Source organism: Topomyia yanbarensis, chromosome 3 (genome assembly GCF_030247195.1).
Source record: "Topomyia yanbarensis strain Yona2022 chromosome 3, ASM3024719v1, whole genome shotgun sequence".
Classification (NCBI taxonomy): Eukaryota; Metazoa; Arthropoda; class Insecta; order Diptera; family Culicidae; genus Topomyia; species Topomyia yanbarensis.
The window spans coordinates 117,513,874-117,540,754 of NC_080672.1; the positions used below are offsets into that span (position 1 = coordinate 117,513,874).

At 38.4% G+C, this 26,881-nt stretch overlaps 1 protein-coding gene across 2 annotated transcripts in view; it reads left to right on the forward strand.

Moving 5' to 3' along the window:
* Positions 1 to 26,881, forward strand: part of LOC131688273 (E3 ubiquitin-protein ligase SMURF2) — a 75,815-nt gene that overhangs the window by 46,814 nt on the left and 2,120 nt on the right. For both annotated transcript variants that reach the window (XM_058972460.1, XM_058972461.1), the window contains exons 4-12: positions 5,834 to 6,076; positions 21,736 to 22,444; positions 22,510 to 23,210; positions 24,965 to 25,425; positions 25,487 to 25,692; positions 25,751 to 25,947; positions 26,008 to 26,197; positions 26,253 to 26,452; positions 26,514 to 26,677. In XM_058972460.1, coding sequence (XP_058828443.1) covers positions 5,834 to 6,076; positions 21,736 to 22,444; positions 22,510 to 23,210; positions 24,965 to 25,425; positions 25,487 to 25,692; positions 25,751 to 25,947; positions 26,008 to 26,197; positions 26,253 to 26,452; positions 26,514 to 26,677 — 3,071 coding nt within the window. The remainder of the gene's footprint in view (positions 1 to 5,833; positions 6,077 to 21,735; positions 22,445 to 22,509; positions 23,211 to 24,964; positions 25,426 to 25,486; positions 25,693 to 25,750; positions 25,948 to 26,007; positions 26,198 to 26,252; positions 26,453 to 26,513; positions 26,678 to 26,881) is intronic.

The following is a 26,881-nucleotide window of genomic DNA, read 5'->3' on the forward strand; positions in this document are numbered from 1 at the left end:
TGAAAGTTCAAAAAATTTAACTCGTGACAAACGCATATTTTTGATGCCAAATGTCTTAGAATGTCCCTAATCGTCGAGATATGGTGTAATCGCTAAAACATATGAAAAAATTGCCTTTCTGGGACATGCACAATTTTTGAGTTGAAATGATTTAATGTCAATTAAAAAAGATCATTCTCTGTTTAAAACTCTCCGAGAGCGTCAAAAATTTCTTTCGAGATGATATTAGCTCGTCGCTGTTGTGCTATCTTATGACAAACGCCATTTTGGGGTAAACTAAGTTAGATATGCCACATTACTTGTTTGAAAAATCTCTACAAAGGGGCGCTTTCAGAATTTTGAAATTCTACGTGGTTACTTAGATATAGCGAGAAACATGATGAGAAATTGTGAGTTTTTTGCTTCAAATCACTGTATCTAGGGATTTGCTCAAGTTATATTGAAGTTTTAGATGTTTTTATGTGTGAAAATGTCTGAGGAACACAATGGCATAAGCATTTTCAAAGGAAAATTACACGAGTTGTGAGAAAACACAGTTTTAGTTTTAAACTGGAAATAAAGCATATTTGGCAACACTGTAATCAAAAATAACATTCTTTTTCTAGATTCCCTGACTCATTTCTTTCAAAATGCATTTCACCGATTGTTTATAGACCATATGAACGCAAAGATATGAATACAAGCAAAAAATGGTTATTTTTTTCTATGGAAAATTTTCCATGCACGATTATGACACGTCATACAAATTTTGTCATCAATACACGCCTATGACACGTGTGAGTGCGACTTTTGTTTACATTCATAGTAAAAACTCGCAACATAGTAAACCGATCTTCGTAATATTTGAGAGATTAATGCGGAATAGATAGAAGCATCAATTGTCTTCTTTGGATTGTTTATACCATTTATAAGTTTCAAAATATTCAATCTCAAACTTTAAAAATCGTTTTTCTCGAAATGTGCTAAATGGCGCTTGTCATAAGATAGCACAACAGCGACGAGCTCATAACGTTTTATTTCATTCTAGGACATTTGGCATCAAAAATACAAATTTCGAATGATAGTTTTCCGCGACGCTTTTTAATCATGTCCGATTGAATTCAAATTTTGCAGAGATTTTTTTCGACGTGCTGAAGTTTTTGAGATGTCCGCTTATAAAATTCGAATTTTCGCACGTAACATTGCCATCCTATTGAATTTTTTTAACCAAATTGATATTGTCAACATCTCATATTCTGAATTTGGTACGAAAAGCAAAGCCAAATATTGGTAGGCGAACTATCTTGGCCTGGTCTTCAGTTAAACCTACGTAAATCTCCAAAAAAAATCCATCCTACCAAAACCATTGAAATGTAATGTGCAAATGTATTGTGCGTATTGATGTTTTTTTGCAGAATTTTTGATTTACTTTTTCAAAAGTTATAAGTTTTTCTGTGATCGTTTTCTAGTTAAGTCTCCCAACCGCGGGGAAACTTAACCAAGGCCTGAGGAGAATTGACCAAGAAAGTTTTGAAAAATCAGAACAAAAAATATTGGCATAGTACATGCAGTAATCTTTTTGTACTGTCCAGATCCTTAGGTATCAATAAAAATACAAATAGGGTAAAGTGGGGTAAATCCGACCGTTGGGTAAACCCGACCCCCCTCTGTTAACAAAAATCGGAAGCACTACGCGAACTAATATCAATGTTGCCGGGTAGAGCATCGAAAATAATCATAATGGTGGCATCACAGCATTTTATTAGTCTACATTGAGATGCTCAAACGACGATAAGTGTTTTTACAACTTTTGATTTGATATTTGTGCTTCATTGACTACTGAATATTTCTGATTGTTAAAGTGAATGTATAAAAAATGTAAGTGGATTTAAATTCTTTGTTTAAAGTCCTACAAAGTGCATAGATGAATTTAGTGCAAATTGCTTCATAATTTTTTTAATTGCATCGTAATGAAAAATGACGCGGTGGGGCAAATCCGGCCTCTAAATAGTGGGGTAAATCCGACCGCTTTTTTGCTAAGAAAATGTTTATTTATCAATTTGAAATATATTTTTATTGTCATTATTTTTTTTTGCGCTATAGTTCATAATTACAAACGAAAGACACAAAAACGTGACTAATATAGTATGCGTCGAGCAATTGCTCCGATGCAACAAATGGGAATATCTTTACGTGCTACTGTTCGTGATTTTGGCATTCCAAGCTTGACATTGAATTACATTTTCTTCATGTTACAATTCAATATCATAACATTCATTGATTTATCATTGAAAAACGATAAAATTTGGGTAATATCTGTGCTAAATCAACTAAAAACATAGGCGGTCGGGTTTACCTCACCATTTTTGAAAACAGCAAAAATGAACTTTTTCGTAAAACGCTTGTATTTCAAAATTTTCTCAAGATGCGAATAAAATGCTATACATAGAAAGTTGCCTTAAAGTCTAACCTTTAATTTGGCCTATCCGATGTAAAATGAGCATTTTACAGCCAAACTTATTTACAAGGTCGGATTTGCCTCACCTTTACTAAGTTGCCTTACATAAAGATTGATTTAATTGCGTTTTCTTTTAGGGATTTATTGTACTGCTTACATTGCATGTTTACACTTCACGAAATCAGCCATATAACTGCTAATTTTGTTTAATAATACTTGTGTTTAAGGTGGGATTTTTGTGACATAATTAACATTGACAGTAGATACAACAGAATAGGAAATATCAGACATTTTGTATCTTTCTTCCGGTTATTGCCACTTGGTCAAGTTTCCCCAACATTAGCTTTTGCGTTCAATGTCGTGCAAATTTTAGTAATAGCCCCTACATACTACATTCCGTTGCAAAGCTTGTTCTTTTTGAGGACTAGTGTTGCGATTCTTCTAGCAATATGATTCAGAACACCCGAATTATTCGATCACGATAATGATGATTTTACAAACTAAGATACTCTGAAACACATGTTCACATTTTTGAGAGTTGCATCTTTCGTATCATTTTATTCCTTCCCAATAACAGAAACCTATTTCCGTGACAAACTTGAACATACACGATCTTCGACTTGACCAGTGCCCTTATTGATATCTCGAAACGTGAAAATTAAGGTCATTAAGGTGTTACAAATGCTTTTGTGAGAAAAATGTCAAGAAAGTTTGAATTTACGTAAGAGCATAAAACAATGATTTCATTACATCTAACTTATAGTATTTTGGTAGCACATGGTAGTTATGGCTTTTTCCCCGCAACCCTTTTTTATTTAAGAGGTTTGCGGTGATCGTGATTGAAGACCAATAGATCAACAAAAATCCCAAAACTCAAAAAAATCATTAGTATATGATTATTCCTTAACTATTAGTTGAATCAATAATAATTTTTTCCTGCATTCGGAACGCTTTTTCCTAAAAAATCGCTGTTCTAAGCTCTAAAAATTGTGTTAAAAAATTTTCATCAACAGAACAAAAATTTATGCATAAAAGGCAAGCATTTTTGGAAAACGACATTTCGAGATAATCGAGTTTAAAATTTCAAGTTTACCATTGCTCTTGGTAGACGAAGCGCGCTTGGAAGCGATCTATTTCTGGGATCTCAATGAAAATTTGGAAAAATATTCTCAAGGAATTGTACTTTCAGGTTAAGTAATATAAAAAATTTGATTTTTTGAAAAATAAAAAGGTATGTAACCCCTTAAGGCTCCACACCCATGGGCTTCGACGGGAACCCTTGGCATTGGGACTCTTTAAACTTTGAGCGTCCAAAGGGATCCCAAAGATCACAATTGACCAGATGATCTTTGGTAGCCTGATGATTAGTTATCAACACTTTTTAATTGGAGCACTTACATCTCCCTAAAAATAATAAATAAGAAATATATATTAGAATCTCGGCCACGCAAACGACATATGAACATACAAACGCTGGAACCCTTTACGATCATCCACACACACCTACGCCCGCAATCTCACAAATAAGATAACGCCCCGATGATGAAGTGAACGTTTTAACACTTAAAAATGTGCGAATGCGGTTTCAATGGTAAACCTACAAACGCCCGCGTTCGCGTGATCATGAATCGGCAAGGTCCGGAAGACTACCCTCTATGTTCATGCCTTTAGTTGGACAAATAAAAAACATGAAATGACGCTCATCCACCAGGCAACACGTTCTGTCTCGACATGGCCGGGAACTCTGATGATATGGGAGAACTCACTTTCCTGTAGTATCTGAACCACACACTGAAAATTAAGTACCGCGCGATCATTCAAGAACACACCCGAATGTGCGAATGGCCACACATTCATAAATCGAATTTATATCCGCGAAGTTACACATACGCTAACACACGTGACACACAAATGACCGCGCGATCGAACGCTTTAACATACAAACGTTCTAGTCCCTCGCTAGTATACTCAAAGGCGAACATGCAATCGCCATCACCAACGCTCAAGATGTCGCAAACACAAAAACGCGATTTAGTGAATGCTATTGCACTTATAATCTGATCAACGCGGTCTCAATTGCACACTAATAAATGCTGGGCGCGGGCATAGCGTAGTTGGTACATCGATTGCCTTATACGCACCTCACCTGAGTTCGATTCCAAACTCGCACATAGGGTCCGAAGAGAGGCGAATGACCATAAGGTTGAAACCTCTATAAACGAAATAAAAATAGTGAATGCTCATTCCCACGCGATCGAGCAGGGAATTAGGGAGTAGGAACTACGAATCGAATGATCAGAGTTAAAAATTATTAAAATTCATTGAATGAAAATTGATCATATTCAGCCGCATTCATTTTCAATATTCAGTGACGCAGCAGAAAACGTCAAACGAACAAACTGCCCATTCATCTATGCAGATTTTCATTCGGCTCGGATTATTACACGAAACGAACGTGCAGCAACGAATCAAACGCATCAAAGTAGGCCCTGGAACAATGTAAGCGATGATGATTGTTGTTTCATATGCTTTATCGGCATTTGAAAACAATTAGTGTAATGAAAATAATTAGTGTAATGAATGTATTGTACGATATTCAACTGAATGAATAAGATGGATAGTTGAATGAATATTTTTTCTATTCACCACGAGTCGCAACAGGTTCATTTTCAGCCTCAAAAAAGAGCTTCGATTATTTTTAACTCTGCTTATGATTATCATGCTCATGGTCCTGTGAAAAACCATTTTTGTGCGCATATTAGTGGAATTCAAAAACAGTGGGTTGTATTTTGTCAGTTACAATCTTTTAGAGCCTATTTAGTGAAGTTATTTTTAGAGCACTATGTCAGAATGAATTGCGAAATTCAAGTTGCAAACAGGGTCAGGTTTAGTAAGGGTTGTGTCAGTGCTATGCTTCCCAATATATTGAAAAAGATATAGTTATGCAAGTCCTGCATTTAAACTATTTGTAAGGCTCGTTTGGTGAAGCAGAATTAGCTAAAATAACTAACCAGAAAGCAGCACATAATTGTTTGACGTGCCATATGGAAGTACCGAACGCACTGGAATAATAATGAAACACATTAAAAAACCAGCGGTCCCCTACACAAATGCGGAAATATATATGTACGTTCAAACGGTCTCGCTTCTTGCGAATGGATGAATTTTGTCGTTTTCTATTTCGACCGGTGTTCGTGCCATATTCAGATGTTTTTGTTTCCCTCTATAATTTTGTTTGGGTTTTCGCTTGGCTTAAATTGAGAGTTTATTATTATGAATATCTTTACCGTTTCTAGAAGGTAATCCAAGCTTGTCAAATTGTGGCTTTGAACTGATCCCAGATATTTTTTTGGTACTGAGAAATCATAACATGTTTCCGCTATTATTTTTCCACAGGGCTCCCAGATCCGTTTGCTAAAATCCGAGTAGATGGCACACCTCAGGAATACAAGACGGAGATTTTTAAGTCGTCATTGGAACCACGATGGAATACCCATTACGATCTGTTCCTGGGGAAGAACGACAACATCACGATATCGATCTGGAACCAACGCAAGGTTCAGAGACGGCAAGGTTCGGGATTCCTTGGATGCGTGCGCATTGTGGCCGGCACGATACAGCGACTCAAAGATACAGGGTGTAAGTATGCGTTTATCGAAATTGAATAACAAACATTTTTGATCATTTACATTTACAGCACTAACCATGAGGTGGTACACTATTTTAATAAATAGTTCTGAAGATCAAGTTTAACGCTTTCGTACCTAAACTAAATGTTACACTCTTAATTTTTTCTGCTAAGATTTAATTTAGCTGAGTAAGAAAATGTCACTTTGCTGAGACATCAGTTTCTAAATTGGCTAACCACACCTGTACATCCTCTGAATTTAATGCCAAAAAATGAATTTATTTTTAACAGTGTCTGTATATTCTCAACACTTTAAAATTGCGAATGAGCCGTCATGTTTGAATTTATTTGATTACACGTTAAGGAAGTAATACGAACAATTATTTAATTGGTATGAACGAAAGCAAGTAACAGCAACACAGCTTCAATAGAAAAGACCTTCAGTAATGGTAATAAATAACTACTAGATTAGTTTGTTTTGATTTTGGTTCGGCATTACATATAAACAACATCGGCATAAAGGGGTTACTTTTAACCAGTGCAATGATAGCGTTCACAGATCGGTGAGGTAAGGGGTGTCGATGATTTAAAAACTCACACGCAAACGACCTTGAGTAGGTTGTGGGTCGTATTTATTCAGCGGCTGCGATAATAGCCGGTTGGATCGGGGGTGGTGTTTGTATGTACGTGCGTGAAGACACTCTGGACAGCACTGCATAGAAATGTCTATTGTAGCTACATTATACCACAGAATAAATTTCTCACCGCTCTACCCTTCCACACCGTACCCATTTTCGTGCTATTGTTGACTTGAAACCATTTATTTCACGGAGAGAGCGCTTTTTATTTTTGTTTTCTCTAACGATACCAATAACTGGCTACCAGATATGAGTAAGTGGCGGCAGTTGTGGAAACCCAATTCAATAATTCATCCGTTTCTGCTGTGCGAAGTGAATGGCGACACCGATCTCGATTTTACTGCTGAAAACCGTTTGTTTTCGTATTTTCTTGCGTATTTCATATGAAAACGTAACCCCGAATTGCTGTTATTTGCTGGGGTCTAAAAAGTGTAGTATATATTAGGAGAAAGAGGGGTCAGAAACTTTCAACATTTTAGTTTCGTAGGTTTTTTGGTATGTTTGCACTGGCAGTGTCACAAGTTTTCAGCTTTGGTTTCCGGACGGACAAATTTTTTGTTCGCCCTATCAGATCTTCGCCTTTACTCACCATTTTAGCAATAGGGGTTGATAAATCATCAAATTTGATATCCGGAAAAATAAATCGTTCCCAAAATCGTGAATAAAGTGCCGTGGATTCTGGAAAAATCACTAATTACGTTTCGAAAACAGGACCAAGAACAAAATCATGTGTTTTAAAATTATATTAAATTTTCCGCCAGTAACACCCGCATAACGCTTTTATTAGTGGAATTTTTTTTTGTTTTGTAATCTTCCGTCGCGATTTCCGCCATGTCATTCCCAAATCGATTTTCTGTACGTGAACTAGTTCACAACTTTATGAATATTATTCATAAAACCAAAGGTTGACTCATGATGTTATTCATAGATTTAGGAACATTAGTTTACAAAATCAAAACATTCTGAATATTTTCTTCAGAGCTATTTCACGTAACTTGCAATTTTATTCGCAAATCCATTAAATCCTCATGAACTACTTCATGATTCCTAATATGTTACTCTCACTCATACATACGTGCTCGCGAAATAGTTCACGAAATTATAAAATATTCATGTATTCGTGAATTGGTTCATGATTCCTAGTACAAGTTCACAAAATCATGAAATATTCATGGATTCGTGAACTTGTTCACGAAATGATTTACGATTTGTGATATTTTGCGTGCTTGTTATATTTATTAATTTTCAATTTCATACAACATGGTAATGAAATTTCCACGTGAACTATTTCATAATGTTGGGAGTAATATTCATGGAATGCTTTTTGTTCCATGCACTATTTAATGAAATGTCTAGTTGCTAGCGACCAGTAATTGGTACGAGTAGTGGATATAAGAAAACTATTAGGACATCGAACATCGTTATTCATTTGATTAAAATTGTGCTAAGCACCACAAATCGTAATCGTGATATAGTTCACAGAACAGGATACCGCGAATCAGTCACACTTTTATAATCTAGTTCATATTCAACGTTAACGTTAACCAAAAAATAACAGATCGCGATAAGGTGAAGAGAAATTACGAATATCATGATTAAACTGCTGATATCACGAACATGAGTCACGTTACTCAACGTGTCAAATTTAAAAGTTGGCTTTAGATTAAAATATCACGATAACGTGAACAGAAATTACAAAAATCGTGACTAAGCTCCTGAAATCACGAACATACATCAGACAACTCGAGACAAAAATTCCAGTACACTGAAGTTTTTTTTATGCGGGGGATACGTACCGCATAAAAAAAATCCGCATAAAAAAAACCGCATAACTTTGAAAATCCTCATAAAAAAACCGCATAACTTTGAAAATCCGCATAAAAAAAACCGCGTAACTTTGAAAATCCGCATAAAATAAAACCGCATAACTTTGAAAATCCGCATAAAAAAAACACATAAGGTATGAAATATTTTTCAATATTAAGAGCCATAGTACTCAAGGAAAAGCAAGGATTTGAAGTAAGAAAGTTTAGAAAAAAGCGTGGAGTAGGGTCATATGAGCAAGCTTAGAGTTTTCCGGCTACTTAGCTCTTTTTCTTCTGCAACGCAGGAGTCAGGATCTTTTGGCATTAAATGCGAATCACCTGAGTCAGCGGCATGTCCAGACAAGCGTAAAGTCACTTAATGACTTATGCTGTCGGAACCGTGACTTCTTGGAATCGCAAGACTGTCCTCGGCACCTAACCGACCAGCATCGAGATAACGATTTCGAGAGAAATTTCAACGTCGGGAAATTTCTCCGTCGGAGTAGACTAGGCCCCCGCCGGGGACTAATTCGAATAGATTGGGAAGTAGCGCCGGCAGATGCTCGTCGTGGCGCCTGACAACTGGAAGTCACTCCACCCCGAATCGCAGTTCGTATCGGTTTCGGAAGATCTTCCACTGCCGGGGAACTTTTCGTCGGAGTAGGAAAGATCCACCGTCGGGGACTATTCCGAGTAGTCCGTAGCGAATCGCCGGCTTGAATCATCGGGGCGCCAGTGAACCGGACGCAATCCTCCACCGGGAATCGCTGGACTAACCTCGGCATTCTGCCGGACTGCATCTAAGGAAGAATAACGTGTCCATCAACGGTTGCAGGAGACATTCTTTCGTCGGGGAACTCTCCGCCGAGGTAGGCTAGCTCCACCGTCGGGAGCTACGCCGAGTAGCACCGAACGCGACAGACCCTGGTCGTTGGGGCACCAGTGAACCGGAAACCACCCTCCAACCGGAATCGCCAGATCGACCACGGCATCCAACTGGTCAACGTAGAGAGGAAGGCATGTAGAATATCATGCCGTGCAGGACTGATATGGCGGTTACGAGACAAGCGAAATCTAGCACGTCCAGCTAGACCTGGAATCAAGTGAAGTGCATCAACACGCCTCCCCCCAAAGTAGTCATTTCAAATGGAATCCGGGGGATCAGGCAAATGTCGGACTTCTTGGTGGAGTTTAGAGGAATAGAGAGTTATCTTCTCTGTTCAGAGTCCCTCACTGTGGCACATGATGGACGAAATCGGTAGTATGGTCTAACTACTGAACGTGTGCCGGGTCGGCGTAAAAGCTTTATCACCAAGTAAAAAAAAGATACACGCTCAGAGACTTTTTTCCGATCTCGCCGAACTGAGTCGAATGGTATAAGAGATTCGGCTCTGCGGGCCTCGGTTAAAAAGTGTAAATTCCGACCGATTGCATAAGTTTTATTATGAGAAAGGTAAAAAGGTATTCAGTCATTTTCTGTTTTTATTTTCACTGCATCAAGAATACTTCTCATATCCTTAACCCAAAGACTAGTAATTTATAACCCAAAATAAAAATATAAACATTTTGTGTCTTTTGTTTAAGCATGTGCATTCACGAGGATCTATCTTTCGATAAAAGTCGCTTCAGGTGATGCCCTAGAAATTAAAAGGAAGCTGCATAAAAAGAATCGCATAACTTTGAAAATTCGCATAAAAATCCGCAGAACTTTGAAAATCCGCATTAAAAAAACCGCATAACTTTGAAAATCCGCATAAAAAAAACCGCATAACTTTGAAAATCCGCATAAAAAAAACCGCATGGCTTTGAAAATCCGCATAAAAAAAACCGCATAACTTTGAAAATCCGCATAAAAAAAGTCGCATAAAAAAATCCGCATAAAAAAAACCGCATAAAAAAGTCTTCAGTGTAATCGTGAAATATCATGAACATAAACATAAACCTCTATTTGTAACTAAAATATCTCGACAACGTGAATAGAAATTATGAAAATCATGCCGAAGTGCTTGAAATCATGAACATAAATCACAATACTCATGATAAACATATCAAAAATCGTGACTGAGATCCTATAATCATGAATATGGATCACTCTAATCATTGCTAAACTATCAAGTTAACATGAATAAAAATTACGAAAATCGCGACGAAGATCCTGGATTCATGAACATAAATCCCGCAAGTCTGGCAGAAAAATCCAATGGTAGACTCAAATAAAGTAGCACGGTAACGTGATGAAAAATCACAAAGATCGCGGATAAGCTCCTGAAATTATGAATATTGCAAAAACTATACTCGTCCAGGGAGCAACACCAGTTACCCAACCAAACATTCGAATGTAACGCCATGTATATATTCGGGGTGAACTAGTTTTTTTGGAAACACAAATAGTTTCATGAATAAGATGTTTATAATTTCAAGAACTTGGTCACGGTCGTGTTCGTGATATACGTTACAAAGAGTGTTAGCATATTCAGTCAATTTCGATGTAATGAAGAATATTTTCCTAAATGTTCATTGAATAATATTTTCCCAAATTTTCATATTATTGTTCAATTGTTGAATTATTATAGGCAAATTGAATGAAGACTCCAACACACTCTGTATCGTCAAAACAGTGTGTCTTCTTTACCGAATTAACCAATACCCCCACCTCCTCAAATAAACATAATGTTTCAGAACATTAGAAAATATTTTCATTTTTCCCTTTGGAGAGATTCCATGAGAAACCGGCCGACCGCAAAATATGACCATCGTCGATTCGAACGAAACTTTGGAGTTGTGTTCGTTATTTTAAACGGCAAAACTATCTGTGAACGAGTTACAGGGAATGAATACTTCTGTACGAAAAAATATGCACTGAAAAAAAATGTGCTATTTTACACAAAAACAAAAATTTATGTTAAACATTTGAATTGCAAAAAAAAACATTTTTAATTTTTTTATAATTTGTCAACAAAAACCTAAAGAGAAAAAAAACATTTTGAATGTGATTGCATGATGTAGAACTTATCGGTAAAAAAGTTTTTCTAACAACTTTATATGTTTTTCAATTTTTTTTTTCATTTCATGCAAAACTGTAATTTTATTACAGAACATATCCTAAATCAGAATGCATTTAACAAAAATTTTCAAAAATTTGATGGTTGTCGAGATATTTTGAATTTTGCTCCAACAAAAACAATTTATTTTTTAAAATTATGCCCTTTTTAAAAGCTATTCGCTTTATTTCATCATAAAATATCAACAATTTAATGTTTATCACGTAAAAGAAACTTTTTCAGTGTATTTGGATCATGGAGAACCCCATAGAAAATTTTCTCACCGACTAAATTGGTTTGCGTCGGTATAATCGAGCGACTATGCCACCAATTTATCGGCCCATTGTTGCACTGACTCTTGTGAGAGTGTAACATGGGCGACAACCGATTAACCTTTACAGTACCAAGCTAAAATTTTTCTGAAAATTTTGTTTAAATTTTGCTCTCATTTCGTCAATTTTTGACCGAATTGGATGGAACCGGCTTTAAAAGATCTGGAATTTAGTCCAGTTTCTATATACCGAGTAGTGTTCAAATCCTTGGATCAGTTCCGGAATTAATCCGAATTCCCTTGGGGTATATCCGGCATCCCAGTGCACAGTGGTCCAGGAAGCGAAATTAGCGGGAAACAATTGTTAACGCTTTCATCTTTAGGTTTAGAGATTTGGTGTCTTAGAAACATTTATTATGCGTGACAAACTGCATCTTTTGGCTGAAACTATTTTAGGGTGGTCCTTAAAATGTCAAAGTTGTAGACATTATTTAAAATTATAGTTCAGAGAGAATGATACTTTCTTCTGCAATATTCTAGAACAATCAATTCTGAGCAACTTTGTTGAAGATACTAACTTTGTATCTCAAACCGTTTTCATTTTATAGTGAGTTCCATATCATAACATAGGGTGTCTCTCAAAAAAGCAGTTTTCTCCGTACAGTTTTTTAAAATGATTTTTCTCACAAAAGTACCTTTCAGTGTACTTTTGGAGAATGATTAGAGGCAACTTTTGCTGAAGAAAGAAAATTTTCATCTTGTCTGGTTCAAAAGTTATGCTTAATTTTCACTTAACCTTTACAGTACCAAGTTAAAATTTTTCTGAAAATTTTGTTTAAATTTTGCTCTCATTTCGTCAATTTTTGACCGAATTGGATGGAACCGGCTTTAAAAGATCTGGAATTTAGTCCAGTTTCTATATACCGAGTAGTGTTCAAATCCGTGGACCGGTTCCGGAATTAATCCGAAATCCCTTGGGGTATATCCGGCATCCCAGTGGGGTGACGGACGAGTTTTGAAGAAACATCCCATAAATTTAAGTAATTGTATTTTGAAATGTGCTACATATGACTATTTCCCATTGATCCTTCACAATAGACATGAATTGGACCAATCTTGGCCACCGGAGAACTGTTCCGGGAGAACCTAAGAAAATGTATATATTTTTCTATCATTCCAGCGATATGGGTTCATAGCTTTATACGAAATGCGAAGTTCTTCCAATCATACGGTTCTACAGCTCCCTCAAGGCCATTCCAGCACCGGTTCCGTACGGATGGACATTTGACGCCATTTTGAAAACCAAGATGGCGGCTTCCGGTTACCACAAAACAGTGAAAACCACCATCAATATGGGTGTTATTTGAAAGAGAACGGTCAGCAAAAGCCGGAAATTGATAATTGACGCCATTTTGAAAAGCAAAATGGCGATTTCCGGTTACCACAAAACAGTGAAAAGCATCATCAATATGGGTGTCATTCGAAAGGGAGTGGTAAATAGAAGACAGAAATTGATTTTTGACGCCATTTTCAAAACCAAGATGGCGGTTTCCGGTTATCACAGTGCAGTGCAAACCACCACCAATAATGGCGTCATTGTAAAGCGCTAGCGATCAGCAAAAGCCGGAAATTGGTTTTTGACACCAATTCGAAAACCAAAATGGCGGGTTCATGTTCCAAAGAAACAGTGAAAACCGTCATCAATATGGGTGTCATTTGAAAGGGGTGTGTCAGCAGGAGACGGAAATTGATGATTGACGCCATTTTCAAAACCAAGATGGCGGCTGCCGGTTTCCAAAAACCAGTGAAAACTACCATCAATATAGGTGTCATTTGAAAGGGATTGGTGAGAAGAAGTACGAAATTGAGTATTTATGCAGCTTTGAAAACCAAATTGCGGTTTCCTGTTACTGCAAAACAGCGAAAACTATCATCAGTATAGGTATCAGAAAGGGGTAGTCATAAAGTGATTTTTGACGCCATTTTCGAAAACCAATATGGTGGCTTCCGGTTACTACAAACAACAGTGAAAACCATAAGTATGGGTGTCATTTGAAAGGGGTGGTCAGTAGATGTAGTGGTGGCGGTGGTACTACCACATTTGTAACAGGAACACTCTCCATAGCACTGAGCAATCTTTACACGACAAGCATGACGTGTTCAAGCATTACTCTCTGACCATACTCAGCATGCTACTGTACGAAGGGCCAAAAAGGAATTGCGTGGTCGGAAAGTGACTTCGCTGACTTGTACTACGGAAGCTTTTGCTTCCAATAACAAGACCATATAAGCCAATTACAATGCAAGCCATTGTTATAAAAAGTAGCCTCAATAGGTGGGGAGAAAATCCTGCACAATGTTCACGAAATGTTAGCAACAAGAATCTGGCTACTCCACTCTTCCTGTCCAAATCGTTTCAATCAGGTGGCTTGATGGTCCCTCTCAATTCCCATGTATTCTATGTAAGGGTCATTCCACGCGCAGTGATCAAGGCACGTGTAATCGACCTTCACGGATTTGAATCAAATTTGGAGGAATTGTTCATCTAGGGCCAATATTTAAAATCCAAATTTTTGTGTCTATTCAATCACCCCTCGGGCATTGGGAGCACACCCCCCCCCCCCTTTTGGCAAATTGTCAAAACCCTTGATTTCCTTTTGAACATATTTCTGGTTCTATTTACTCTAGAACCAAACCGTAAGATGGGTTTTGAAGAAAATTGTTCAAGGAGTTTAGAAAAAAAATATTAGTTATTGGCGGCAGTGCAGCCAACTATCCGATTTTTTCAGCCAAATAGCAAATCAGCGATATTTTGAAGCAAAAAAACGCTATTTCCCATATAAAATCGCAGGCGCACAACAATAAAAAAACCAACTTGAGTATTCTAAGTTCACACATAATTTATCGTGAAGTAGACGAGAAATTATGAAAAACTACGGTTTTGGTTGCTTTTTAACAGATCAGGGTCAATTTTTATGCCTGTTTGAAGATTTTCTCAATTTTGGCCAATAAAAATGGATTTTTGTATGAGAAAATTCGAGTTCTTCCATTCAAAACAGTGCTTCTCAGGATGCGCTCAAATTATATTGAGATTATAAGTGTTTTTTATGTAAAAATATCTACAGAACACGATGGTATTAGAATCTTCAAAATTAAAATATTTGTGATAAGAAAAAAATAACTTTTAATATTTAACTGAAAAAATCGCATAGTTGGCATCATTGCCGCGAAAAGTTAAGCTCCTTGAGCAATTTTCTCCAAAAACCATTTTTCGAATGGATTCTATAGTAAATAGAACCGGTGATATTTGTAGAAGACACCTAATTTCTATCTCTCCGTTGAAAAGTTAGTGTTGGCGCCATCTATGCGGTCACAGGTGGCACTAAAATTTTCTAACCAAGACATAACTCGTATTATATATTGCAATTCTTCCGAACATACTATTCAGCTAAATCTAACCATTATTCCACAAAAATGTTTAGTTTGTTAGAACCTAGTACCGATACACTACCATGCACTGCTAGGCCCCATGCAAAACTGACTCAGACACCACTTCGCTAAAAGTTTAATAACTTCTTTTAACAAAGCCGAATTGACTAGCAGTCTTCGACAAAGTTGTACACAATCAAATTATATTTCTTATTTTTACTTACAGTGATAATTCGATGCATACTGTGCCACCTAGCGGTGACAATGCGAGCTACTGGGTTTTCTCCATATAAATTGTCGAAAAATCCCATACAAACTTCAGGCACGTTGGTCCGGTAGCTAGACTTGTCCGATTTGCTTCAAATTTAGAGCAAGTACTCCTGGTGGGACTAGGAATCGACTCAGGGGTAGGCCGATAGGGTTCACGTCCTTACAATCGTCGAACGGTTTTGTGTAATTAGATAGGTGTACTAATTTTTGTTTTATGTTTGTATACAAGAAACATAGGGCTTGGATAGGCAACCGCTCTTTTCTTGCTGCAATAAGTTTGCTGGATATGCTACACATAGCTATGCGGCGGTACGGTTTTTTGGTGTTGGTGTTTGTTTTTTCGTGTCGTGGAGAAGGCGGTCATCGAGGTTTTTAGATAGTGACGGACCACGGCATCGAACAGACGCCCCGAGTTTTTTTGTTTTTCCGGGACAGTTTCCTGCCACAATAACCAGTGCGGTGAACTGCGCGTGTGCGACGGTGACAATCCCGTTCGAAAAGTGCCGACCCGTGGTTCGGGTACTCAAGTGTTTTGGTGTCGGGTCGCCGGAAAAGGAAGCTAAGCGCCAAGGAGCAACTCGCTTCCCCGGCTAAGTATAAAGGACCCAGAAGACGCCTTTCCGCTCTCGCTGTGAAGGATCAGCCGAACGAGCCTAGCTCTCCTTCACAGCTAAGCTTCAAGGAGAGCGAAGCAGGGCGGCCAAAGGTGCTCCCTGGGAAGTACACTGCGGTACCTTCTGGGATCTCTCGCGGGGAGCGAGTAGATCCGGCGATAATTCGCCATCGTCGCTAGGAAGGTTCCAACAAAGGAGCCAAGCTCACCTCCTTAGCTAAAAGTCAAAGACCGCTGCCGGCGCAGCCAACGACACCAGCAGGAGAAAGCGGCCGTTGTGTTCCCGGCCGGTCGGAAGAAACCGCCCGCCTTCGCGCCATCGTCAGAAGCAGCTGATCAACTTCATCGACAGAGTGCAGCAAAGAGGAGATTTGGTGGAATAAAAGTCGGTAAATCTATTAGTTTATTTACCTTTTTTTGTTGTGAAACGAAAATCCGTAATTCTGTAGAAACACCTAGGCCGCCCTGAAAAGAAGGGTACGCCGGGCAAACAAGAACCCGAGTAGTGGAAAACCCTTACTTACAAAGTAAAGAAAAAAGTAGGCAACCGCGGCATCCCAGTCGCCTTCGTTCCCCCAGCACATTATTCGGCAGCGGCTCACGAGTCAAAACTTCTTGATATCATCCACTGCTTTAATTGAGGCCAGCAATCACTCCATAAACGATGAAGTCATCGAAGAACCCCCACACACCTGCACGTATACCACACTATGAAGCCGACACCGACACCAACCACGAACGCGTGAATCAACAAGTACATCTCCAATGCAACGCACGATCACGATCCGCAGTATTGAACGAGGAAAAATACACATGTCAAAATCGAAAATTATTATTATAATAATATTGCCGATTGATAGCCCATGTGAACATCGGCTAGAATTAACTAACCTTGTTGAGATCTGTGTTCAACATATTGACAACAATATGATTTAATTCGGTTATTCTTGCATCGTAATGACTACGAAACGGGAGCAAGTTTTAAAAGTTTCGCTGCACTATATTGAAAACTAGTCTAAATCTGTACCTTTTGAGTCACGAAGAAACTTAGTTGTCTGTCACAACAGCACATACTTATTGTTGGTGTGAAATAGTTGTTGGAATAAAAATTGCTACTTGGGTGACCGTTCATTTCTAAATAAAACCCATACCGATGATGATTTTGACTATTTTGTGGTACCACCATCTTGCTTTCCAAAATGGCGTCAATCAATATCCGTATCTGCCGACCATCCACTCGCAAATGACTTCCATATTGATGACAGTCTTCACTGTTTTGTGGAAACCGGAAGCCGCCATCTTGGTTTTCAAAATGGCGTCAATCATCAATTCCCGTCTTCTACTGATCACCCCGTTTCAAATGCCACCCATACTGACAATGGTTTTCATTGTTTCCTTGGAACAGGAAGCCACCATCTTGGTTTTCAAAATGGCGTAAACAACCAATTTTCGTCTTTTGCTGACCACCCGCTTTACAATGACACCATTATTGACGGTGGTTTTCACTGCTTTGTGGAAACCGGAAGCCGCTATCTTTGCTTAGAAAATGGCGAAAAAACCAATTTCTGTCTTCTATTGACCCACCCTTTTGAATAACACCCATATTGACAATACTTTTGACTGTTGTGGTAACCGGAAACCGCCATTTTGGTTTTGAAAATGGCGTCAATTATAAATTTCCTCCTTCAAATAACATCCATATTGATGATTGCTTTCACTGTTTTATGGTAACCGGAAGCCACCATCTTGGTTTTCAAGTGACCATCTCTTTTCTAATGACACCCATATTGATGACGGTTTTCACTGTTTCTTTGGAACAGGAACCCGCCATTTTGGTTTTCGAATTGGCGTCAAAAATCATTTTCCGATCGCTTTTGCTGATCGCTAGCGCTTTACAATGACGCCATTATTGGTGGTGGTTTGCACTGCACTGTGATAACCGGAAACCGCCATCTTGGTTTTGAAAATGGCGTCAAAAATCAATTTCTGTCTTCTATTTACCACTCCCTTTCGAATGACACCCATATTGATGATGCTTTTCACTGTTTTGTGGTAACCGGAAATCGTCATTTTGCTTTTCAAAATGGCGTCAATTATCAATTTCCGGCTTTTGCTGACTGTTCTCTTTCAAATAACACCCATATTGATGGTGGTTTTCACTGTTTTGTGGTAACCGGAAGCCGCCATCTTGGTTTTCAAAATGGCGTCAAATGTCCATCCGTACGGAACCGGTGCCGGAATGGCCTTGAGGGAGCTGTAGAACCGTATGATTGGAAGAACTTCGCATTTCGTATAAAGCTATGAACCCAAATCGCTGGAATGATAGAAAAATATATACATTTTCTTAGGTTTTCCCGGAACAGTTCTCCGGTGGCCAAGATTGGTCCAATTCATGTCTATTGTGAAGGATCAATGGGAAATAGTCATATGTAGCACATTTCAAAATACAATTACTTAAATTTATGGGATGTTTCTTCAAAACTCGTCCGTCACCCCACTGCACAGTGGTCCAGGAAGCGAAATTAGCGGGAAACAATTGTTAACGCATTCATCTTTAGGTTTAGAGATTTGGTGTCTTAGAAACATTTATTGTGCGTGACAAATTGCATCTTTTGGCTGAAACAGTTTTAGGGTGGCCCTTAAAGTGTCAAAGTTGTAGACATTATTTCAAATTATAGTTCAGAGAGAATGATACTTTCTTCTGCAATATTCTAGAACAATCAATTCTGAGCAACTTTGTTGAAGATACTAACTTTGTATCTCAAACCGTTTTCATTTTATAGTGAGTTTCATATCATAACTTAGGGTGTCTCTCAAAAAAGCAGTTTTCTCCGTACAGTTTTTTAATATGATTTTTCTCACAAAAGTACCTTTCAGTGTACTTTTAGAGCATGATTAGAGGCAACTTTTGCTGAAGAAAGAAACTTTTCATCTTGTCTGGTTCAAAAGTTATGCTTAATTTTCACTTTAAAATACGCCCTTTTCAAATGACGATATCTCAAAAGGGGGCAAACTAAAATCGATATTTTTGATTGTATTTGAAAGGCTGTACTTTTGCCTACAATATATTGAAAAATTGGAGAACGCTTTTTTGTCTTTCTCAAATAAATCAAATTTAAGTAAAAGCATTTTTGCGTATAATCTTACAGCGCTCATATTAAAAAATATATGTTTTACGCTGATTCTGTGAATTCTTCTAAAGACTTTTCAAGGATCACATACATTTGCAGGCTTTTCATAATGCAGATAGGGTAAAGACTACCAATCACCAATGACTTGACCTATAATTTGCTTCCAATTATTGCCAAGATTTCCCAAAATCTACACAAATTTTCAATCGATTTCGTTCATTTGCAGGAACGGTTTTAGCAGGTAGCAGTATCAAGATCTGCAATCTACTAACCTCAAACCAAAAAACAAAATTGTACTTCATATAACAGAATTGTTTAAGTAAAAAAATCTGATATCCTTCTGCTATATAAACGCAACAATTTATTCAACATAGTTTTTAATATTTTTAAATGAAATAAGAGAATCATTCAAGTACTTTACAACGACTGTCGTATATTTGGTAGAACACTCTGCAAAGCGCTTAATTGAGTACATCAAGTGCAATACTGAAACCCAGAAACTAAGCATGATTTTGATTATCAAATGGGGAACTGATGAGAGTTCGACTCATTGCAGCTAAGATGTTTGGTAACGATTTCCAGTATTACACACTAGCAGTAATCTTTAAAAGACGCGCTTATTAAATCATCAAACTAATCTTCTACTACATGATCAAAGATTCATCAACGAAGATGAAAACAGAGAATTGCGCGAATGCAACAATTCCTATATACAGTATGTAAAAAATTAAACCCACCCCTTTATCGTTTCAGTAGTTTTGGTCATAGGAAAGGTTTGTTGTATTGTACGATGAGCATTCCTTTAAATTTTTTGATTTATCGTTTCACAGCCAACAAATAAAAAACTGAATAAGTTGGTCGTCGTAATAAAGTGTGGCAGTCTAGTAGTGGTAATGGGATTAAATAGAAAAGAACGAGGGTGTCTTTAATTATTTTACATACTGTACACTTAGGCTTCTTTATGTAGGGGATGCGCCATAAAACCGCCTAAAAAGACTTCAGTGTATATTTGCATTTTCGATAGCTTCATTATGTTTGTTGGTGGTATGGTAGGGTGGAAGTAAGAGGAAAGCGTTTCTATTGCACTCGTATACAAGTTATTTAATATACTGGTTCTCAGGAATTAAGCAAATATATTGACCCTAACGCATTGATCATAATTTATATGTATTTCAACTATTGTACATAGGTCGAGTAATTAATAATAGAGTGCGCCACCCTAACGAGTGAGCCCAAAATAGGGTCATCGCCCTATTTGCAATATGAAAAACCTGCAAATGTATGTGATCCTTGAAAAGTCTTGACAAGAATTCACAGAATCAGCGTAAAACAAATATTTTTTAATATGAGCGCTGTAGGATTATACGCAAAAATGCTTTTACTTAAATTTGATTTATTTGAGAAAGGCAAAAAAACGTTCTCCAATTTTTCAATATATTGTAGGCAAAAGTACAGCCTTTCAAATGCAATCAAAATTATCGATTTTAGTTTGCCCCCTTTTGAGATATCGTCATTTGAAAAGGGCGTATTTTTAAGTGAAAATTAAGCATAACTTTTGAACCAGACAAGATGAAAATTTTCTTTCTTCAGCAAAAGTTGCCTCTAATCATTCTCCAAAAGTACACTGAAAGGTACTTTTGTGAGAAAAATCATTTTAAAAACTGTACGGAGAAAACTGCTTTTTTGAGAGACACCCTATGTTATGATATGGAACTCACTATAAAATGAAAACGGTTTGAGATACAAAGTTAGTATCTTCAACAAAGTTGCTCAGAATTGATTGTTCTAGAATATTGCAGAAGAAAGTATCATTCTCTCTGAACTATAATTTTAAATAATGTCTACAACTTTGACATTTTAAGGACCACCCTAAAATAGTTTCAGCCAAAAGATGCAGTTTGTCACGCATAATAAATGTTTCTAAGACACCAAATCTCTAAACCTAAAGATGAAAGCGTTAACAATTGTTTCCCGCTAATTTCGCTTCCTGGACCACTGTGCACTGGGATGCCGGATATACCCCAAGGGAATTCGGATTAATTCCGGAACTGGTCCAAGGATTTGAACACTACTCGGTATATAGAAACTGGACTAAATTCCAGATCTTTTAAAGCCGGTTCCATCCAATTCGGTCAAAAATTGACGAAATGAGAGCAAAATTTAAACAAAATTTTCAGAAAAATTTTAGCTTGGTACTGTAAAGGTTAACTAAAACTTTTCAACATAGCTCCAGTGAGTATGATTGGAATATCGTCCTAGAGCTAACCTTTTCTAAAAATACAAAAAGTTGTTTTACAACGCAGCGTTTCAACAAATAATGGGTACGTCACAATAGGGGACTTTCGCTGTTTACTTTCTTTGAAACTAACCATACTATATAACGTTCGCACCGAAAAAAAACAGTTGAAAACAATTAAAATTTCAGTACCTTTCAAATGAAAATTTATCCTCATGTTCTTGTTTTTTATACAGACCAACGACTAGAGCTGTGCAAAGCCTCACAAGATGACCCGGAACCGGTAAAGGGTCAAATCATTGTTTCTCTCATGTCCCGCGATGCTACCACTGGTGGTACTCCACTGGCAATAGTCGGACCAACCGGCGACGTTCGTGGACCGGACGACGATGAGAAAATAGCTAAAGACGAATTGCCCCCTGGATGGGAGGAGCGCTTGACACAAGATGGACGCGTTTACTATGTGAATCATGTCACCAAGACGACTCAGTGGTCTCGCCCCACGGAACCGGCTGGTACGGTACCGCCAGCACTAAGCAACGGAAGCAGTAACAACAGCAGTGCCGACTCGATCCCGCCAGGTCCGTCAAAATCTGCGACCAATAATAGTATCAATAGTATTCAGTCCAACGACTCCGGCAGCCGAAGGCACTCGGCGGAAATAATGCTCAACAACTCCAACAACAAGGAGAACTGTAATTCAAATAAAGAACGGATAAAGGATTTGGACACTAATAATACGGGGCTTTTAAATGGTGGATTATTAAGTACAGTTGGAGGGGGAGGATTGGGTCGGCATGATGCAAAAAGTCCCGTGCGAACACGGGACGAGAGTATACTGATTACACCCAGTTCTAGCACTAGTCCGCTTAGTGAGATCAATAGTCCAGTGACACCGAAGACGAACACAGAACTTTTAACACCGAGAAATTCGGGGTCTGCAAGGTTAGTACTTGAAATAAATCGATTCGATTAAGATATGCGTTTAATGAACACCTGTTCTTTTGTAGGGAACCTCCACCGCTAGCAGGTCTGCCAAATGCAATAGGTTCACTGTCAATCGATCCGTCCACATTGCGAACAACGCAGTCTAATGGAAATATTTCTAATGTGCACTGTAACATGGCATCTAGTAGCGTGAATAGCAACAATAATCACAACGGCAATAGCACAAATGCAAACAATACGAGCGCCAATTTTTCACCGTTGAATAATTCCAATTCCAGTAATACCAGTAACGGAATGCTGATGAATGGCACAACCATTTCCAATTGCAATAACAATAGTTCGAATAGCAATGCCAATAGCCATTCGCCCACACATGGAGCCACTGGTTCCGCCAGGGACAACGGCAACACAAGTAATTTGGTTGTTCAACAACAACAACATGTGCCTTCGTATTTACCCGCGCCGAACTGTAATCTATCAAATGGTAATATTCGAGTTTTGGACAGCAGTTCGATTGAGGTGCAGTCCGTTCCAGGACGATCACAACCTCAACCTCAACAACCAGCACCCCCAGGAGGAGGAGGTGATGGAAGTCGGGAATCATCAGCACAACGAACACGCCGTTCCTCTCGCAACGCGGAGGAACCATCTTCACGTAGGCGATCATCGAGAACGGCGCGGCCCCCGCTTGTGATGCCGCCACCACAGACACGTGGTAGCGCTCCACTGGTACGGCCTGCCGTAGATTTACCTCCCGGATATGGTAAGATATGCTTTAATGTTCCAACGCTAGCTTGCGGGTAAAAGTACACACATTTTCGTTCTTTTTGATTTTCTTATAATAAATCGATCATGAATCGACCAAAGGGCCGAAGTCGCAATGATATCGAATCGAGAAAAATAGCTTTGAAAATTCGGTTCAGAAAATTAAATCGTATTTTAACAGTGTTTGCATACTGCGCCTTCAAATGTATTGAAACACTTTAAAACAATACTAGTTTTCGGAAGCATAACTAAAATGTTTTATATAATAACGTTTTCGTTGATAAAATTGAAAACAGATTTTTTCGCCGAGTGTTGTTATGAAATGTTGATTAGGCCATTTTTGAGTCGCCCTCTTGTTTTGACAACTCTCAATTTCGCCCTGCAGTGTCGCCAAAAAACAAAAATCAAATGTGGCTTTCGCCGTGCTCGCTGGAGGGGAAAATTTCAATATTAATTCTTCAAAAGGGCGAAAGTGTTTTTTGTAAACAAACTTGTTTCGTCCATTAGTCTGCTGCAGAGTGGAATTTCATGAAAAATATGCGTTAATGTAAATTTTTACCCTTCGTGGAAGTAATTGCAATTGTTTTCTGCTTCGAAATTATAGTAAATTAAGAGAAACCATCAAAATAAAAGTTTGTTTACAAATCTTATACGCCCTTTTGCAAATTTAATATGGATTTGTTATTCCCCCTGGGCGTAACAAGCACTTGGTTTTTGTTTAGGGCGATTCTGTTTACGGACCTTGTAAACAATGATGCTGTCAATTTCGCCTGTATACACTACCTTAGAAATGCAGAGGCGTAACCCGCCTGGCTTTTTGTTTACAGTTGAAAGTTGGATCCGCCGTTTTGTTTTTTATTGATTTTCACGAAGTGTGAAATGTTTATAAATGAGTTTTTATATTTTTTATAAAGTATTTTTACTCCTCTTTCAGATATTAATCAAATCTCTGTTTGTGTACATTTGTTAGTTTCGCCCATTTGTCGGTTTACGATCGAAATATCAACGCATTACAACTTAGGGACCATTCATAAATTACGTAACGCAAAAATTGCCCAAAATTGACTCCCCCTCCCCCTATGTAACAAATTGTCACAAATTTCTCCATCCCCCCTCCCCTGTTACGTAAAAAATTCCAAGAAAAAAAAATTTTCTTCGATGAAAACATGTTACGTAACGATCTAGTTAACACCCCCTCCCCCCTATGTCACAACTTGTCACAAATTGTCGTACCCCCTCCCCCCCTAAATGCGTTACGTAATTTATGAATGGTCCCTTATAGATAGTAGATAGTATAACTTAAAGATAGTTTCGATGAAATACACTAGAAATGTTTAAAGAATGACCAGTAAATATGTATAAAGTAGGTTCATTTTTTACTTTAACTAGCCATCTTAGAGTTCCTAATACCTGTTTATCATTATTAGAATGGGTCATTTTCCCATAATATAAAACCAAATTCCATACAGTTGATATATCAGGTCCAAAAATGTGTACTTTGTGCCCGACACAACCGCTAGCGTTGAAGGTCAAACAGAATACTCCATAACTGCTGGTACCTAAAAGCCCGATTTGTAAAGCGTGACAAGCGAGCTTTGAATCTTTACAATTCGGGTCTGACGCAGCGCTGTGATGAAGTATTCTGTTAGACATTTTATTTAAATTTAGCACTCTCGCCGGAAGGGCTGTGAGAAATACATCATTGGGCTGCTCGCAAATTCTAATTTTCAACTTTACTTTGGTACTACATAGAAATGCGAACAACTCAGCAAGGACAGGTCTACTTCTATCACATACCAACCAAGATGTCAACTTGGCACGATCCTCGGATTCCTCGTGATTTTGACACGCAAAATATTGCTCCGGAAACATTAGGCCCGCTTCCACATGGTTGGGAACAGCGTAAAACTGCCTCGGGACGGGTGTACTTTGTCGATCATAATAATCGAACTACTCAGTTCACCGATCCTCGCCTGAATGGACACATTCTACATATGATTCGTAAACAGGCACAACAAACAGCGCCAGTAGCAGCGGCCGGACCTAATTCCAGTCCAGCAGGCCCTAGCGGATGCTCTTCACCAGCAGCTGCTGCTGCCCTTAGCTCTCTTTCCGGTGCAGGACCACAGGTTTCGAACGGAGCGTCTCCAGTCACACCTGGCAATTCTCGCTTGATGTTGGGTCCAGAAACTACCGCTTCCAGTCTACCAATGGTATCTCAAAACACAACATTTGTCGTAATGATAGATATATCATATCTGAACGTACTTCTAGGACACAACACCCCATCGAACAGCACCAAGCAATATTGCAGATCTTCCGCAAGGTTTGCTGGACGGTGCCGAATTGTTACCCAAGTATCGACGAGATTTGGTTGGAAAGATACGATCGCTAAGAGCTGAATTGCAAACGCTTCAACCACAATCGGGCCACTGTCGTTTGGAAGTATCCCGACATGAAATCTTTGAGGAGAGCTACAGGTAGTTGCAATAATTTTATTAAATCACTATTTTTGTTTTCTAAAATTAATCTTTTAAGACTGATAATGAAAATGCGACCACGTGACATGCGTAAGCGACTGATGGTAAAATTCAAGGGCGAAGAAGGACTGGATTACGGAGGTGTAGCGCGAGAGTGGCTTCATTTGTTGTCCCGAGAAATGCTGAACCCTCAGTATGGGTTGTTTCAGTATAGTGGTGATGATCGATACTCGTTGCAGATTAACCAAGATTCTGGTAGGTTTCCTTGTTTCATATTTCTATAACCTGTACGTGTCAAATTTCCGATTTTTGCAGGAATAAATCCCGATCATCTCTCGTACTTCCACTTTGTGGGACGGGTACTTGGCATCGCAGTGTTTCACAATCACGTACTGGATGGAGGCTTTACGCTTCCTTTCTACAAACAGCTGCTCAATAAACCCATTACGCTGAATGATATAGAGGATGTCGACCCGGATCTGCACAGGAGTTTGACCTGGATACTGTAAGTGCTATTAAGTCTTAACTGGTTAGTCCTTTTTACATTTTTTTCTTTGTAGTGAAAACAATATCAACGGAGTAATAGACTCGACGTTCAGCGTAGAAAATAACAGTTTTGGAGCCCTCAAGGTACACGAGCTCAAGTCAAACGGTGCGTCACTGCCAGTTACCGAAGACAACAAACGCGAATACGTGAAACTTTACGTAAACTATCGATTTATGCGAGGAATCGAACAGCAATTCTTAGCTTTATCCAAAGGTAAGAGAGTTGAGTGGATTAGCTGACTTATTGATACGAACCATTTGTTTTTATCTGGTAGGTTTTGGCGAGCTAATACCAAGCCAGCTTCTGCGACCGTTTGACGAACGAGAATTGGAGCTAGTAATCGGTGGAATAAGCAAAATCGATGTCAACGATTGGAAGGCCCACACACGACTGAAGCAGTGCACACAGGAGACACCACAAATATTGTGGTTCTGGCAGGTTAGTATAGTTTAGGGTACTTATCGCTTGGTCATATAGGGCTAGCAATATTTTAGGGACACTTACTGAAATTACACGCATAATTGGTGGGTGTTAAGTCAGACCGGATTAAGTCGCATAATCTTAGAAAAAGAGATAATGATAGCACTGGATATATAATTTCTTCAGCTACATTCGACTGTTGCCAGGTTGGAAATATGATAT